The sequence below is a fragment of the Ambystoma mexicanum genome, chromosome 11, assembly GCF_040938575.1.
Source record: "Ambystoma mexicanum isolate Mex_15411 chromosome 11, UKY_AmexF1_1, whole genome shotgun sequence".
NCBI lineage: Eukaryota > Metazoa > Chordata > Amphibia > Caudata > Ambystomatidae > Ambystoma > Ambystoma mexicanum.
Window position 1 is genome coordinate 1,462,460,021 of NC_090934.1, and position 19,222 is coordinate 1,462,479,242.

General features: G+C 46.4%; 1 protein-coding gene across 2 annotated transcripts in view; it reads left to right on the forward strand.

Annotated features, from left to right (window-relative positions):
* AAGAB (alpha and gamma adaptin binding protein) overlaps nucleotides 1-19,222 on the forward strand; it is a 429,906-nt gene that overhangs the window by 213,265 nt on the left and 197,419 nt on the right. For both annotated transcript variants that reach the window (XM_069625133.1, XM_069625134.1), the window contains exon 6: nucleotides 15,045-15,127. In XM_069625133.1, the coding sequence (XP_069481234.1) occupies nucleotides 15,045-15,127 (83 nt within the window). The remainder of the gene's footprint in view (nucleotides 1-15,044; nucleotides 15,128-19,222) is intronic.

Sequence of the window (19,222 nt, forward strand, 5' to 3'; positions counted from 1 at the left end):
ACGTTCTGGGGGAAAAACTACAACTGAAGCTACGGGCGTTGTGCGTCCTACTTATCACATCGGATGACGTCGGACGTCGGAGGAGGTCCTCGACGACGGCGCATCGACGTCATCGACACAGGACGCAGACGCCGAAAAAAGTTTCCGAAGCAGCACAGCTGTGGTGATTACATGTCATAGATATGGAATACGTCGTCGGACCATCCCATCGAAAGAACGTTACCAGGTAAGAAAGTAACTTGTTCTTCACCTGCAAGCTCTGAGTTGGTCCTGTGCTCACAAACCCTGTTAGGCTGTGGCAGCTTTTGAAGAGACTGGAAGAAACAGGCAGTCTTTCGAGGTGCGCCTAATCGCTGTGAATGCAGAGCTGAAGTTGTGCATTCTCCCAAGGACGGTGTGCAGAAGCAAGCTGAGGGAAGCTGGAGAGTGGAAGACTCTTCCCTTAATGGAGCCGGATCAGAGTCCCCCGTGCAGCAGAGGGTTGTGGGGTCCCAAGAGTGCCTATAGCAGTAGCAGCAGAAGAAACCAAGCTGGATAGCAGAAGCAGCCCGCAGTCGTCGTAATTGTGGAGTCAGAAAAGGGAAGCTCTGTACTCAAAACCAACAGAAATACCTTGCTGGTAACTGTAGCCAGATTTATTCACACTCACGTATACATCCACGCGAGTAGAAGTTGTTTGCAGAATTGCAAAGTCTTTGTAATAAGGGGAATATAACAGATCCTTATGTTAACAAGTTGAAGTACCTGCGTGTGACAAATCAAACTCCTAACAAAAAATCTATTCACATGGTCACAATGAAATACACATAATTCAATCAGAATGAAAATCATAATTCTTAAAAACCTGAAAGTTTAGACTTTAAAAAAAGAAAATCAAATCAACCATAGGAGAAGAACAAGATCGCTTAATTCAAGGAACCGAGAGCAACTCATGTTAAGATATTAACGATGTTGATCTTCCTCCAAAGTAAAGTGAAGTATATAATGCATGCTTCATGTCCCCCGCTCATAATAGCTTCCCTTGTGAGGCACCCACCCAGGCCTGCTGCTATAAGTGCCTGTCGCCTAATGATCTGTATTGACTCACATTGGACCAGCAAATGTCTCACACTTTACACATGCCCTTGCCGCACAAGCGGCACGTCCTGTTTTCTCTTGGGGTCTGCTTCCAGGCCCCCTCAATTTCCTCGTGTGCTGACCGTATTAATTTTTTATTTCAGATAGTCCCAACCAATGCATTCCCAATGAAGCACTTAATATATGTTGGAATGTGTCCTCTCGCCTGTATATGACATACATATTCCAAAGCATGTTGATGTGTGGCCAGATTAACAATACTTGTTCGTGACCAGCATCAGACAATACATATTTCATGTTGGCTTTATAAAAAACTGTGGTGCCCAGGGGGCCCATCTGTCAGTGATGGCCGCAATCTTTGCAATGTGGCTGCCATGGATCATTGAAGATCGAGTTTGGGTCACCTCAAATATCAAACCCTGCAGAGTGGACGTGGGAGCATCAGCCATTTTCCAAGATGTACTTATGCAGTTCATTTGATCTTGTACATAATAGGAATCCTATTGAATTCCAGATATAGCATTTCAATGGAAGTATAGGAGGCCCGTCTTGGCAATCTTTTTAATATTGTGCATTCTAATTTGCCCACCTCCTCGTTACCCAACGCCCATATCCCAGCCCCATAAATAGTAATGGAGCTGATCTTGGCCGGATATAGTTGGAGGAGCGTGGCAAGGGAGACCCCTCCCCCCTTTTTCGCAAATGCAGTAATACGTCCCAACTCATGGAAGTGATTGCTCTCACCTGGTCCAAGTGTGCAGGTACTTTTAAGCCTGGAGTCTAAATGAATGCCCAAGTATCTGTATACATGGACCTCCTCTATAGGTGCCCTCTCCCGGTTCCACGGTAGCTTTTTTCCTGGGGGGCAAAATACCATGATCTTTGTTTTGGTGCTGTTAATGACCAATGACTTAAGCATGCCTTTTTAAGTTGTTCAATGAGGTTTGCAGACCACCAGCGGTAAGATTGTGGATGACAAGGTCACCCGCGTCACCTAACCATTGGAGAACTGTGGTGCTAAAGTTGGAGGAAATGGTAGATTGTATCTTTTCGCAGCTTCACCCAAGTCAGAATGGTACACATTATAAAGCATTGGCGCCAGAATACATCCCCGTCTCAAGCCCCTCTGAGTCGTTATCCAGGGAGATGTGCGAATGTGCAGATCTAACCTAAGTTTAACCCTTGTACGGTCGTGTAGGAGGATTATCATCTTTAGGAGGCCCAATGGAATGCCCCATGATTGCAGCTTATTCCATAGGCGAGCACGATCTACAGTGATAATGCGACACTAAAATCCACAGTTGTCACGTATACAGGGATATTCCTGATCTCCCATGCCTGCTGCATTGTGATAAGTGCCAGGGAGTTGACAGTCGTATAATAGCCCTTCCTAGGTCTAGTCTGGTTGAATGGTATAATGTTATGCTGGGCAACCCACATTTTCAGGTGCTTCAATAACACTTGGGCAAATAATTTTTCCGGGGGGCCCTGCATGGCCAAAAGCTGGTAATTGCGTGGATCTTTATAACTCCCCTTCTTCGAAAATGGTACCAAGATGCTGTCACGCCTTGAGGAGGGAATATCGGAGTCACCTCTATACAGCTAAACAGCCTTGAGAGTGCATGTGACCAGGTGACCGGTCAGACCGTGTAAGCGAACTGCAGATACCATCCGAACCTGGGGCCCTGGAAGATTTACTAGCTGCAATCACCCTACGTAAGTCCTGCACACTGCTTCAATGCTTCCATTCTGCTTGGAGCAAGTCTTTTGGCAGTTCCTCCAAGTGGGAGGCTCCGAAGATCTGCTGGATGTGGAGGACCCAAACAGATTCGGAGACTGCATTCATATCTTTGGTCTTCTCTTTAGCCCATTGATTATTCGCCAGAATTAGACAACGTTCCTACTAGTGCCCTTCACCGTGAACAGTCTACCTGATCATTATGCCTTCTAAGCCATTTAGCATAATTATGATTGGCGCCCTTTACTTTTATACTGTATTCCATGGGGCCATGTGCCAGTTTGGCCAAGTTCCGTAGTTCCCCTTGTAAGGCCCTTTTCCTGTCTCTAATCGCTTTGTCATAGCCATTTAAATGATTTATATTTAGGCCAATGACAGCCCGATGTATGGGAGGAGATTTAGCAATAGAGCACTTCTTAATATTTTCCATGCAAGACTCAAATTGTGTAATAGATGACATCGCAGTCTCAACACCAAGAGAGCTTGGATCAAGGCCATGCGCATTAAAATATCTAGTGAGGAGATCTCGTGACATAGAGCCTGCCTTGACCTATGCAGGGCCATTCCAAGAAATGTGGTTAGATGGATAATTGATAGTCATTTCCCCAGTTGTTATCAGAGCAGACGGTTGAAGAGGCCGTGCATGACACAATGTTTCACTTTGGGAGCAGAAAGCTGACCGAAAGGTGGAAATGTGCATCTTTTTGAAGTGGCAGTTCAAGATTAAAATGAAATCGTGTGTGCCTAATTTCCTTTCCATTAAGATACCCACATCTTGTAACGTATCGAACGCTGAAGTAGAAGTTGTAGAAGTTGAATGAAGAACAAGCATTACCCAGACCATAGAGTAAACTCTGTGAAGTGAATCCCGCTATTTTAAGAACTATACACCATTTTCTGGAGTTGTTGAAGTTGTTGTTACCTAATAGTCCTTTAAAATCAAGGTGACAAGTTTTCCAAAGCTGAAAGAGTGGCACAGTAGCTCTGAGGGCAGCTACTGGAGGAAAAGGTGTATATGAAGCTGGGGAAGGGAGCTGAGTACTTGTTAAAAGAAGCAGATTTAAAATCTGCATCGCAGAGACGGTTTGAGTGGAGAAAAAATAGTCTGGAAGCTAGAGGCAGATTTCGTGGTAGCTGCAAGACCGAAGGAAAAGCAAAGTGGGTGCCCTTTCTTGCCATACAAGAGAGAAGAGTGCCATCCCAACCTGTAGAGGTCGAAGAAGTTTTGTTGTAGTTGACTAAAGTTGAAATTGCAGTGGCAGTCGTAAATTTGCCTAACACTCGAAGTTGTAGTAGCAGCAGTGGATGTCGGACGTAGAAGGACGTTGCTGAAAAAATCTTTCGCAGAAGCATCCCGTCAAACTGTGTATAGAAGACACAGCAGAAGTTGAATGTAGAGGAGTTGATGTAAACAGAAGTGGTACTTTTGTCTTCAACTTCCTGGAAGGAAGTCATCCGGGAAATCCCATTGGTGCCGTTTTTTTCTTTGTGGAACTTTAGAAGGGAATCTTTTCATCTACCAGCAGATTTTTATTTGTGTGAACTTTAGTTTCTTTTGAACTTTTCAAGACTTTGTTTAAGACTTTCTTTTCCTTGGAAGAAATTGACTTTGTGACATTCCTAGGGGAGCAAGATCTGCCCAGGACCAGTAGAAGTCATCCAAGACACTGGTTGTTTACTAACCTTTTATTTATGTTTTCATGCTGCTTTGAATGTTTGTTTAGTGTGAGGGTTAGTTTTGTGAATGCTGGGAGGTTTTCGCTTAAATCCTAGACTAGGTAGGGAATCCCCTGGTAAGTTTAGTTAGGGTCTATTTTATAATTGTGTGTAAAATTAAATGTTGAATCTTGAGAAAACTAAACACAGTTGAGTCTCACATTACCGACCCCTCACAGCTTCCAGCGTTTCACTGTTGCAGTTTGACCAATTCTGAACATTGCCGACTCCGTGAGTCACCTTCGCTCTGCCTCTCCCCGCAGTGATGCTGTCAGGGGGCTACCTCTGCTTACGCTCCCTGTTTCACCTCTCCTCTGCGTGTCTTCCTCTCCTAGTTTACTCATCTCAGTTAAGTACCTATTTTTCTTTAAAGAGACTGTTTCTCTTTCTTGCTCGTGTTGGCTTATTATGGTTTTCTCTCCAACCAAATCTCTGGATTTCACGATATTCGTTGTCTCCAATAGTCCTATATATGCCATTACGGGGAATGGCCTAGGAAGTTCATCACAAGAGAGGTAGTCCTTATCCCCAGATGGGAGAGTCTCTCGCAATGAGGTTCCACTTGCCTCAATCCCTAGGCAGGGTATTGCACTTCCCTAGGCTCACAGTGGGGGCTCCCCCTTCGGGAGAAAAGATGGATTCGCCACAGTATGCAACCTAGCTAAAAAGCATGCTTTTCTCTCCAGAAAATTATTTGCCTTATGGGGAGTGGCTATTTTATGAATAGTGATATCGACCCATGACGGATAGCTCTAAAGTATCAAGACAACCATATACTTGTTTTATCCTCATTATGGGTCATCAATGTTGGGGAGCATGACATCCTAGTGATCAAAGAACAGGGTATATTTGGCAAACCGCACCAGAGTTATAGTGGGTTTAAAAATGCACAAAAACATATTTTACCAGGAAATTTGAGTAGAACAAGCCTTTTCATAGCTGAAATTGATTGGTTAGCTGCCATGGGATTATTAGCTGAATGGCATTATCTGAAATGGCCTATTTACGCACACATTTCAGATAGAAGGGTTGAGCCTGTGTTTGAGGCTTGAACTGGTGAAGCTATAGACAAATAGAGTACTGACCGTTTTGGTTTAGTTTGAATAAGATGAGGAATTATTTCTTTGTTTTGGCGATAGAGGAAGAAAACAGCTAGCCTAAGAGGACCTGAGGAGAGGTGAATTTTTGGTTGGCTGTCTGTCCCGACTTGAAAGTTATTCTTGCAAACTCAACGCTAACCCCTACCTTTGCAAGTGAAGGGGGAGACCAAAAGAGGGAAGGACGACCGGAGTTGGCTTTTCAGAGGGTATCTGGTAAATGCAAAAGAACACATATATTAGCTGTCCTCATAAATGAGAGGGATCTAGGGGACTTCGCCACTGCGAAGACCTACTCACTACCTCCTCTCGCCTGCAGTCTTGGATTAAAGGCAGACAAATCCTTGAAGTTGCTACCACGACACATGTTTGTAATCAGGGGGACAAAAAGGTTTAAAGCAGAACCCAGAAGGAGTAAGTTGCTTACCTGTAACTCCTGTTCTCCAGCATTGGTATCTTTCATAGATGCACCTGCTGTGAATATTCCCCGGCGTCAGGCTGGGAATCCTCGGTTACCTTATTATTTCCTTGCCTAAAGCGAATAACCTTTCATTGTGTAAGGTGTCATCCTCCATAGGGGTGCTTTTGGTCCAAACCAATGGGACATAGAGTAGTTAGACCCTCCTACTCTCCTCAAATTCAGACCAGTCCTGCTGGCCAGTTCCATAAGGTTTTTACCTTGTAGGGGCGCAAGGAGGGCGCATGGGAATCTATGAAAGATATCAATGCTGGAGAACAGGCGTTACAGATAAGCAACTTACTCCTTCTCCAGCATTGGATATTTCATATATTCACATGCTGGAAATAGACTTCATAGCAGTATGTAGTATCAAAGGCTGTAAAAGGTAAAAAGCCTACCCGCAGGATTCCGTTTTCCTTGGGCATACAGGTCCCTCGGACGTAACATTTAAGAGTTTCCCATAAAACCCTGCTAGAGGAGACTGATCCCTTATTAAGTGTGAGAAAGGACTGCATCTCTGCCCGTAGCTCTTGGGCAAACACCCGGTCTTGAAGTGCCCCTGCCTTGAATCTCCAGGAGTACGCCCCCATCCCGCCCGTTTCAGGTATACATTGTAGAGTCACTGGGGAATGGTCGGAGAGTGTTCTGGGGAGAAAGTGACTGTACCCCCAGCGGAATCCCGTTTCCCTGGACACTAGCAGATAGTCTAGTCTGGAGCTGCACCCGTGGACCCATGAGTGATACGTAAAATCTCTGAGCTTTTTGTGGCTGAGTCTCCATGCATTGATTAGGTTGTATGCCGTGCACCTTTATTGTATCTAGTGGCTCGCTTTGGTCATCCCACTCGGGGTCTCACTTGACCTATCCCACAAAGGGGTCTAGGGTGATATTCAGATCTCCTCCCCAGATAATCGTGGATGTTCGGAATCCGCTAATTGCATCATTATCCAGTGAAACACGTTTGTGCTCTCTATGTTTGGGCTGTATGAGTTTACCAGGACGACCAGTACCCCCTCAAGTACTCCATGCACCAGTAACGCCCTCCCAGCTTCGTCTTTAGCCACTGATATTAGCCAGAACTTCACCCCCTTATTTATCAGGATTTCTACTCCCCTCGCGTAGGATGAGAAGGAGGAATAGTATCTGTGACATCCCCAACGCATGCCCCACCTTCCTTCAGAGGAAGGGGTGGAGTGGTTTTCCTGTATTAGTGCCAGGTCAATGTTGTGCCTCTTGAGATATTCTCCAAATCTTGGCAGGGTTAGTCTCCCTTCTTTTATGTTCCACGTTACTACCTTGAACTCCATCGGACCCTGGTATATCTATTCAATGTGGCTCGGGTCTTTTAAACCATTACTTTCTTGATTTGGGTAAGCTTAGCTCGTTCCGTAGGACATGTCAGCGGGGTGCACTTGCGAGGACAAGACTGCCAACAACTATAACTACCCGGGCGCTAGTGCCCGGCCGAGTCTACTGGCTCCCTTTCTGTCTAGGGTATAGATGCGTCTTTGGCGTTTTATGTCAAATGTTTGGGGTGCGTTTGGTGTAAATGGTATTCGCTTCTTTACTTCCCCTTGTATACAGATTTATACGGCTTCAATGTCTAGTCTTTACAGTATTGCTACCTTATTTGTTACAGACAGCACAACTTCAGTCTGGGTCTCTTCGGCCACAGTAGTCTCTCCTGGGTCTCTGGGCGTTGTGAGGTGAGCGGCTTCCGATCTCGTCTAGGAAGGAGCTCGCTCTCTCTGGCGAGGTGAAGAATTGTGTCCTCCCTGCGTGCTGGACGCAGAGTTGCGCTGGGAAAAGCATGGAGTATGGTATGTTGCAGTCTCTCAAACGTCTTTTCACCCCTGCGAAGGACCTTTGTGACGCTTGTAACGCTGTTGAGAAGTCTGGGTATATTTGAATCTTATCACCGTCTTATTGGACTTCCCCCTTTTCTCTGGCGAGTTGAAGGATTTTGTCGCTGTCTCTATAATTGAGATGTAGGGTCGATTGTTTATGGCCCCAGTGGCAATTTGGCCTGTGCGACTATGATCGCAGGTGTTGGCCTTGTCTTCCAGGTGCTGATTACAGGCTGGATTAATCAGTGGTATTGTTTGACACCCCTTTTGGGGAAGATTAAGTCCGGCAGCAGCCTCCACTAAGGTGTCTTGACTGTCTTCTGGCCTGGGTCAATGCTGATTGCCGCTTTGAGCACCATGTTCGTGCGTCCTCTCGTCGCACTGTGCCAATTGCAGGGCTTCAGTCCTCTCTTAAAGCGCCCTGTTAGTGAGGGAGCTCAACAGGTGGTGTTCTGTTTTCTTTCACTTGGGTATCCCTTAGTGTGGTCCACTGTCACTAATTCAAATGGTTCTGGGTTGCTGCCTCCGAGTCCCAGGTTCCCTGCACGTCTCGATCTTGTTGCTGGTGTTGGACACCCAGTACTGGCCTCTTGATGACTTGTGTAAAGGGTGAACTTGGCTGGTTCCCTGCCGCTGCTGCGTGTTGATAAACTGATGTGCCTTGCTGAGAGCTGATGCAGCCAACTCCGTCCCTTTTGCGGCCTAACGCTTCTCTCTTTGTTCTCTACTTTGCCGTTTCAGTGCCTGGGTCTTTTCACTAGGATTTTCTCTCCCTAACTGTGGGGGGTGTTCAATGGTTGGTGTTTAGCTGACTTTTTGAGAGTGGGTTCTAGCTAGCTTCTATTCTCCCACCACACGTCAGGGGATTATGCAAAGCCTCTGGTTCCTGAGCAGTGCTTTTCTCACGTGTAATGTTCTGACTTTTCCCTCTTAGTTGTGGTATTTTGAGGCTTTTCGGTCTTGCTGGGCTCTCCCTTGTAGACATTGTGTCCCGGATCATCGGTGCGCTAGGGACTGTTTTGGGCAGAGGGGGGCTCCTGACTGCCTCGGTTCCCTTGCGTGGTGTCGCAGGTAAGTGACCAATTCTCTCCTCACCCACCTCCCCCCTGTTGAAGGAGTGTGGCACATAACCAATTAGAGTTTTCCAGTAGTCATTCCCCTGTCAGTGGGATCAGGTGCTTTGTGGCCCACACTTTAATGGATATCGGTGGGTGGGCTCCAACTGCCTCCAGTCCCCGGGTTGTCGTTGGGCAAGTGGATGGTTGCCCCAATTTGGTGGTGGAACTGGTTGGGTCGCCTTATGGGTAGAATGTTGTGTGCAGCGGAGGTTTCACTCACCTTTTTGGGTCTCCCAGTGTATGCGACGCTGTGCGGGCACTGGGCCTCTGTTTCGTCCCTTCGTGCTCCGGTGCTAAGTTTGTAGTCTGGCCAGGAGGCGGTTCAGCGCTGTGGCAGGGAGTGGGGGCCGTTCCTTTCCTCCCTAGTGTGCCAGTGTTTCATAGTGGCCAGCCGCACAGCGAGCAGTCCGTATCAAAGGCCCCAGCCCAGTGTGCGCTGCTGCCCACACCAACCTGCAGGCTCCGCTGCACTTTCCCCTCGCGCCATATGTTCTCACCTGGTGTTAAGGTCAAGGGCCTGGAGCGGGCTCTTAGCTGCTTTCGCTCTGTCTATTCTATTTCGGGACTGCTTTGGTATCGAGGTCGGGGGTCTCAGGTCCACTTTACACCGATATGTTGCTGGCTTCCCCTTTTTGTGTCTCCCGTTGTTCCTCCACCCGCCCGATCACTCCGGTGATTGCGGTCTGGGCCAGTGTGTTCAATTGCCCACTGTAACGGCTTCTCTCAGTCTCCTATCAGTGTATGCGCCGTCGCTCACCTGTCATCCGACAAGCTGCTCAGCTCTGCTGCCTCTACTCACGCAGGTCTGCAAATGGGCTGCCTCATGTAGCAAATCCACTGTTGCGCCACTTCGGGAAGCACCACGGCTGCAGCGCTTCCGATGTGGCAGCCGTCCATGCAGCGCGGCGCCCAGATTTCAGGTCCCTCAGCTCTGGAGCCCTGCTGGGGATCACAGATGCCTCTTGGCTTCCCAGGTGGGTCTCGGGCTCAACCGCAGAACTCATGTTGTTTGCAACCTTTACCCTGTCCTCTCCTCTGCCCGCCGGCTGTGCAACAACTGCTTTTCTCCCGGGGCCGAGGGGGCCGTGTTTGCTGTATAACTCCTCCACAGGAGTCGAGGACTGTTTAGGGGACCTCCGGCACCTCCGTTGCGTTTTTTCCACGGCCTCAGATGCTATTTTAAACAGGATTTCGGGAGCTCAGCACAGAGCTCAAGGTAGAGCCGCCATCACAGTCAGGCTCTCTAGCGCCACCTGTCCTTTCTTCTGTCTATTTAACATCTCTCATCTGTCCTGTCTTGCTGTCCCAGAACTGTCATGGTGCCACAGCTTCCTCCAGATGCACAAATGTGCATAGGAGCCATCCGTAACTCTTTTGGAGGTCTCTCCACTATGACTTGAGCCTGTTCTTCGTTGTAGGGAAGCTTGATTGGAGTGAGGCCCCTCTTTGTTCTAGCGGGTAGAGATTCCAGGTACTTCGTAATATGGAGTTGTGCAATCACAGGCATGGACCGCTTATTTATCCCACAGAATCGCTGTCTGCTCTCCATCTTCTCCCAAACTGGAACAGGGTTAACATCCATGTGTCTCTGTTTTACTTTACTTTATTACATTTATATTGCGCAGCCATAGACCCATGGGTGTGAGGGCACAGACAAGATAAATAAAGACTTGGGGAACCGGGAGATCTGGAACCGAAAGAGTGGCACTAATAGGTTTGAAGACTACTATTTGAAAAGGAAGGTTTTGCGGCCCTTCTTGAAGTTACTCAGGGTTACAGAGTTTCTCAGCTGATCTGGCATGGTGTTCCAGAGAGCCGGCGCCACAAAAGCGAAGGCGCCCCATTGTGCTTTTTTGGTTTTAAATTTAGGCTGGTGAAGCAGGTTCTGATTATTTGAGCGAAGATTTCTAAGGCAGGGTTTTATTCCTATATACCTTTTGTAGGTAGGTGGGCATAGTGCCCTTGAGGCATTTAAAGGTGATGACCATGAGTCTGAAGAATATTTGTGACTCCACGGGCAGCCAATGCAATGCTCGACGTGCCTCAGATACATGTGCCCTGTAGGCAAGTCCAGAAACCACTCTAACCGCTCCATTTTGAACCACCTGGAGACGGTTAATGGTCTTTTTGCTAGAACCTGCTAATAGGCTGCAGCAGTAATCTAGTTTAGCACCTATGATAGCATGAGCGATGGACTCTGCATTAGGCTGAGAAATAAATGGTTGCAGGTGGGACAGCAGTTTAATGTAGTAGGTGGCAGAGGACACAGTACTGGCCACGTGGCGATTGGTCCAGAACCACACCCAGAATCTTTACCTTGGGAAGAGCATTTCCCAGCTGAAAGTGTTTGTAAGCTGGGTCTAGTTTGGCTAAAATGCTATCAGATCCCACAGCCATATGTTCCGTCTTTCCACGGTTGAGTGCGAGATTGTTCAACATCATCCATTGTTCAATGATGGTAAATATACTATTAAGTTCTCTTTCGTCCTGGTCATGCTGGACCGTAAGTGGGATGACACATTGTGTGTCATCTGCGTAGTTAGAGAAAAGTATGCCCTCCTGGGCAAGGTGGGCAAAAAAAGGGGTCCTGAAGATATTATAAATGCAGGGCGACAAGCTGGCTCCTTGTGGCACTCCAAAAAGTATCTGGATTGCCGGTGCTTTAGCATTGTTGGCGCATACCCTACTGGATCTGTTAGATAGAAAGGAGAGCAGCCAATTAGTGGCAGCCCGCGAACAATTGGCTACCGTCCCGAGCCTATCTGCCAGTATGGCATGATCGACCAGGTCCAACGCTGCCGATTGGTCCAAAGAAATAAGGAGAGGGACCTTCGGGGTATCCAGTCTTTGGAGCAGTTGTGACTTGAGGTCCAATAACGAGGTCTCGGTGCCGAAGCCTTGTCTGAACCCTGACTGGAAAGGATTGAGGATAGGATAGGGTAGGAGTTGAGATGTTGAGCCATTTGAATATAGGCATCCCGGTCCAATATCTTTAATAAGAAAGGGGTATTAGTTATCGGCCTATAGTTAGTAGGTACGCTTTGATCCAAATTGGGTTTTTTCTATAATGGGGTAACCCAGGCTTGCTTCATATCTGGAACCGTACAATTCCGAAGTGAGGCATTAACAAATTTGCTTATGGCCTGTACCAGAGTTGGGGGACATGTTTTGATAATAGTAGAGGCACATGGATCCCCTGTGCAATTAGTTGCTTTAAGTTTGCTGATAATGGAGGCTAGCTCCTCCTCTGATATGGGTACGAAGTCAAAAATAGGGATGTCTGGATCCCTAGTAAACGTATTGCTGACTATATGGGTGCCCTGTGTGTCCGATGCACTTTTTTTTGTGGCTATGGATTCCCGGGTACCATCCAATTTGTTTGCCATGGCATTCTGGTATCCAAGCACCAGTCGTCATTTTTAGTGATCGCAGATACTGCAGGTTCTGGAACTACCTCTTGTTCTTTCAGAATTTTAAATAATTCCTTGGAATTCGAGGTTGCCTGTAAGATTCTGGAGTCCAGGTGTGATTTCTTGGCTTCAGTGATAGCTCTTTTATAGTTGTTGGCGGCTTCTTTATAGTTAAATAATGCTATGGGTGATCGATTTGTTTTCAAGACGTAAAATAATTTAAGGGAGGCAGCTTTAAGGGATTGAAGTTCGGGAGAGAACCACAGATTAGTTATTTTCCTTTCTGACGGTTTCTTTTTGGCTTTTAGGGGCGCGAGAGAATCAGCCACTAATTTGAGGCTAGAGCTAATTTTCTTCAAAAGAACGTCAATGTCATCTGTCTCTAGAATATGTAAAGTCTGAGTTGTGAGGGCTTCTATTTTATCCAAAGTTAGGGATTTAGTATTACGATATGAGATCGCTTCAGAGCAGACTGACTGGACTTTAGTGACAAAAGGTACAGTGATCGAAAAATGAACGGCATCATGATCCGACCATGAACAGGGTGATACTGATACGTCATGATAAGGGCTATTGATGGCTGCTACCCAATCCAGGGTATGTCCCAGGTTATGGGTAGGGCCTTGAACTATTTGTGTAAAGCCTAGATCTGTAAATGATTGCGCTAGTTCAAATGCGGTCTGATCATCTGGATGACACAGCCAGTTATTAAAGTCACCAAGCACTATGAAGCGGGAATTAGGTTTCAGTAATGGAAGAAGATATCTTGCAAGTTCAATGCCGAATTTGCCTAAATTGAAGGTGGCCGATGGATTAGGACAAAATTCACTGTAGTTTTTGAGTTCATCCCTATTTTTATATGAAGAAAATCTATTCCTTCCATAAGATGTCCCTTGATTTTCCAAGCTAGTAAGGATTTCCTTAAAATGCAGGCTACCCCACCTCCCCTGCCGACTCTCTATCCTGTCTAATCATACAGTACCCTTCCTTGATGGCAAGCTGTAGTGAAGGTCCTGATGCATTGGTGTCCCATGTTTCAGTAATAGCGCAGATATCAAAATTGTTGTCTTCAATATAAGTGGAAACTTCATGGGCATGCTTGACCAGAGATCTTGTATTGAGCAGCATACAATTCAATGAGCCAACGGGATGGGTGATGGTGTGATCCCCTCCTTTGTTGCTAGTTGAAGGAGTATCGGACTGTGACACTGTGATAGTGGATTCTAAATGCTGTTTAACGGAAGATATGCAGAGTGAAATCGGAAATGGTGCGCAGGGGGCAGTATCATGCTGAAAAGGGTCTTGCAGGCAGGGTGGATTAGTGGTGGTGGTGTTGGGGGGGGGGGGGGGGGGTAGGTATTCCCATGACTAAAAGCGTAAATCTTACCCCGACACACCTGGCCACGGACCGGCACAGACCGGCTTGTCTCCTTCGCGCCGGCGCGTTCGCGCTGGGTTTGGAGGGAAGTAGGCGCGATGGACTACAAGACTGCTGGCAAATGTAGTTTGCTTTCCCAGTCAGTTCATGCAGGGCGGCTGAGCCCTGTTAAGTATAGTACTTCAGGCAAACAAAGGCGACCTAAAAGCTGTACACAATTACAAAGACTAACGTAATTTGCAGAGCGGATCTCTTGTAAAGTTAATAATTAAACTGGTATTTGCAGTTTCTAAAAGATTAAATCTAAAAACAGGTAGACACAATTAAAAAGAGGAATGCGGTGGAATGAAACAATCGACCAAGACAAGGCAAGGGGCTAAAGGGGATTTATAGCCCGGCTTGTGTCCTTTGTGCCAGCTCGTTCACTCGTGTCTTAGCTCTAACCATTTAGGGATACAAACAGGAAGACCAGCAGAACATGGGAGCCCGGGAGCCCTCTGTCCCTTGAACATTTCAAACGGTCTCTCATTTCTATTCCACATTGTGTCCTTTTATTGGATCCAATAATTAAAAAGGAGTGACTGAACTTACCCTTTTGGGAAAAACGCACCTTCTTTTGGTGAGAAAAGCTACATATTTCTAAACTGTGCTAAGAAGTGTCAGGGCTCTCCTTAGAAAGACTGGGTGCTGCCACTGCTTAGGATCTCTAGGTAGACTGCTGGTGCATCTTTCCATCGGATTAGCCGAAAGCTGCAACCTGCTTGGTCAGTCATTTCCAGACTTAACCGCACCATTTTGGACCAATAGGATGAAATAACTTCAAAGGAGATGCTACAGAAGAAGGCTGTTGTACATTTTCATGATAAGGGTGTGTAATGCTCAAATCTTGGTACTTTTTCGTGCCTTGAAACACTTATGCATAGGCGCATTATAAATGCCATATCATATCATACTTAAATGATTTGATAGGGGTAGCGTTTCAGGGCCTATTTTTGAGACACATTTGTTTCTTCCTTTTCTGTGTCCCAAACCAGTACATCTCAATACAGGACAATGACTGCTGTATTGTCCATACAGAGATACTATTGGGTTCATATATGGACTGTTGAATTAGTCGGACTAACCAAAGATTTATTTTTTTGCAATATGATTGTCTCCCTGAGCTCCTGGCATTTTCTGCTAATGTATTGTATGCTCTTTCAGATCACAACCATGGATTTGGTCTTTTTGGCACGTTGACTGGCACTAACCGCAGCTGCGGGGCAGTGGATGGGCTCCAACCAGCAGTAAGTGTTTTCTTGGTTAATTGCTTCATTTGCCACAGAATGTGTGCATGTTCGGACTTCTCACTGACACTGTAACCTCCTAGACGCCTTCAGCTGGTGAGGCGTGCTTGGAGTTTCAGGCACTGATGTACAAGGGTTTGCTTGCATGCATTTTTGTCTTTGATCCTCTTCTTGGTATGCCAAGAAAACATTTTGAAAGGGTAGTATGTAACTTCCTATTTTTGAAGTTGGGAGTAAAATTATTTTTTAGCAAGTGAAAAGGGGGTATTTTTCGAAAGATTTTTTTTTTTTTTTTTTTAGCAGTTAAAAGGTAAAGCGTCATCCTTTTGTAATCCTTCTATCCACCTAGTAGTGCATGCACATTAAAAGATGCATGCTCTTCGGATCATGCAGTAATAATAGTAGAGCTACTGCTACAACTGAACCAATCCTATCTGTGGAGCTATGCGGTTAGAAGCAGGGGGTGCGCTCCTATGTGTCAGTGGTTTCCTATTATTTCATATGAGTGTTGTTACTCTCTATTTTGATTGCTGGAAACCTTTGCCTAATTTTATGGAGGAAAAGCCACTGCTCCTCCACTAATCTGTAGGGCTTCCTGGTATTTGACAGCAGCAAAGTTAGGGGCCTCGCAACCCTTGATGTTATGCAGCACTGGGGACTCCGCAGAAATCGGTAAAATAGGACAGAGGTAACCCCAAAGCCCAAGGTGTGAAGTAGGTGATTGCTTCACACACCTTGATTTAATAAAACTGTGGAGGATTCACAGCCCCACTTCACACACAGCAGAATGTCCCCTTAATATGTATTGTAAATTCACAGTGCTGATCCCCCTCAGTTGTTGACTATCAAAGAATGTTTGTGTGTAGTGTTCTCCATTGCTGGCAAGCACATGTGACAGTGAGCCCCATGTTGATAACCATGAAATGTGATTGGCCAGATTTGGAAGACCCGTAGTGATCCATAAACATGTTCCACCTATTTCAAGTTTTCTGCAGTTCTGGAGCCTACACTGCTCTTTATTATATCGTGTTGTAACTTTGTGTATTTTGTAGGTTTTTGTGCACGTACTATTGTGACCTTCCAGCTTCTTTCGGTCCTACGATTAGGAGGGTAATGCAGCATAATTTACTCCATCACTTTTCATGCTTATTCCCTCTCTGTGTCCACGCTGTACCTTATCTCTGCCCGTTCTGAACCTCATTTGTGTGATGGCCCACCACACTGTGTGCTTGTCCCCCATGCTTGGAGAACCCAAGTTGCCCCCTTTCATGCATGACCCATTGTGCCAGTTCTGCATTTCGTAATTGAATTCCCAGACATTTAGGACCATATTTTGAACAGGAAAAGTGAAACTACAAGTCCCAAAAACAGGGGTGTTGCTAGGTCTGGAAAAGACCCGGGGCTGCGCTAATGTCGGAACTGTCGGGACTGGGGGCTAACTAGCCTTTCGGTTGTAACTCCTGAGATTCTATCCTTGGCAACAACCAAAAGACCAGGGGCTATAGCCCCCTTAGACACCCCCCCCCCTAGCAACGCCTCTGCCCAGAAAATGAAATGAAAACCGTGAACGAATGGGGAAGCATGAAGCCACTTCTTCACTGGGCTCTGTACGCCAATGCCCATCGGTGTGTCCTGTGTCCCTCAAAATGTATTAAAAGTGGTTCCTTTTTCTCATCAGCTGTAGGGGCGAACACCAGGCAGGAGATTGAGCAAAGCACAGATCTTAGCGATGCTCCGTACCAAGATTGGTAAGGATCGAGGACTGCACTGTTAGCGGACATGATGGTGCACAGGAGCGTAGTTCGCAAGACCTTTGCAATGGGAGGGCCGTTCCCGTTGAGAATGGGGTGCGAATGGAAGTGCTTGTGAGGTGTCCCGAGCAAGACAGAGTGACCCAGTTGATGTAGGCTGCCGTACGTCCCTGGTAAAGCGGATATGGGGAAAGGGGCACGGCCATTACGAGGCAGCAGAGCAGTGACAAGAGAGGAAGGCAGAACAGACGAGTGCCTTATTCTTCGGCGAATGTGGGCACTAGGTACGTGCTGCCGGGGTTGCCCGAGTCCCCTTTTAAAGGGCCGAGACTTGAGAGGAGGAGCTGACGGTGGCTGACTTAAGGTCGGAGCGGTCCAAAGTTTCGAGAACACGGAGCAGTGGTGTCAGTGGGCCCCGTGCATGGGATATGCAGAGGAGGTTGAGGGTTGAGATAAGGTCATCGGAGTCCTGCCGAAGTAACAGAGCGGTTTGGGCTGCTCACAATTGGAGAAGGGTTGTGCAATACAACATTGGAGATACAGTGAGTGCAGCTGTAGATTGATGCAATAGGCATCATGAGGGGATTCACTACTGACCTTTACCCCGGAGGGGTGGCTGCTTTCAGAATTGTGTAGAGGGGCTGGTGCTATTGGCCCCTGCGTCCTTTCCAGTGTGCATTTGTGTGGTAGTCTGGCCTTTGGGCTACCAGCAATTCACATCAGCGCTCTTATAGGCTCTTTGGGACCGACACAGTCATAACAGATGGAATTGTGAAGCGCTGAAACTTGCTTCACCTGGCACATAAGGGCATTGTAAGTAAGTGAGCCGGATAATAGTAGATAAGCCATTCAATCTTAAAGCTGCCTGACATATTGTGGCAGCCTGGAGAGAGTTTGCAGGACTTTCAAAACGTGCTGAGATCCCCCCCAAACGCAGCACCCAACAATGGGGGGGGGGAAATCAGCTAATTGGAAAGTTCATGTCTCTGGTGATTATTTAAAGCTTAATGCAGGGACAGGACGTCTCTAAATCGAACCAACTACAAGCGGCCGTCAAGAGCCACTCGCAGCAGAGCCCACAGTCGCAGTTGGAGGATGCACCCACTATGAGATCAGACTTACAAATGATGCTTTCTGAAATTAAGAAAGAAATTAAAGAAAGTGCTGCAAATCTAACAAAATCTATTGCAGAATTAGATAAACATGTGCTGGCAGCTAAAAATAGACTGGAGGAAGTGGAAACGAGCCTCTGAGCACAGAGCCATAACCAGGCTTGAGCTTACTCAGAGGGTAGCTGGTCTCGAGCAGCAGATGGAATGTATCTTGATGAAGCATGATGACGGTGAGAACAGGTCAATGCGGAATAACATCACGCTGAGAGGTATTCCTTAACAAATCGCTGATGGGGATTTAACAGACTATGTTCAGGAATTTTTTTGTACATTTTGGAAATCTCAAAAGAGGATGCAATAGTGCTGGACAGAACTCATCAGGTTTATATGTCCTACTAGCAGAGTAAGAACGTGCTGCCAGATGTCCGGACGCGGGTTCACCTATCTTTAGCTAAAAGAAAGGCTCATGGCTGCATCAAGAAAACATGAAACTGTATGCTTCTGGGATGCCTTTATATTAGTGTTTCAAGACCTGGCCCAAGCAAAGCTGCAAAAAAAGAAGAGTCTGCAGGTCGTTACAAGCTGGTTTAGAGAAAAGGACGTAAGATATAGGTGGACTTTCCCATGGAGGTTGAATTTTGAATATCGAGGGAAAGCCTACAGCACCGTAATGGAAGAGATTGCAGGCCCAATGGAAAAGGATGATTGTAGCCCACCATCTGAATTGTCCCAGGAGAGAGAAAGAGATAAACGAGTGAAAAGACTGTCAGAGAAAGACGGATGGAAGAATGCTGGTCTGTACCCCAGAGGAAGAGGAAAAGCAGAGTGTATCCCAAACATTGCCTGAAGTGATTGAGGATTGGTGTTGGGAATGAACTCAGCAGGGGTAGTTGGGGAAAGTGGGCGATGAAGTTTCTAAAAGGTTTCGGCAGAACTTGCTGTAGGTTTTATAGTCAGTCAATATGTTTATTTAAATCAATTCATCCACCAAACACATACAAACACAAATACAGTGCAGATCAAAAATAACCATTTAATCTCAATTGCAAAACAGTGTCCACGCTCCGAATTCACCGGATTCATTGCATAAAACGCAGTACCAAAAACTAGTGGCGCCCAAACCACTGTTGTGTTCAAAAGCATTGTTTGCCTCTGCATATGAAGCATACAAAGACTCTCTTCATGAATTTTACTTACAACCGCCAGTGTTGGCTCACCAATAACTTAATTTC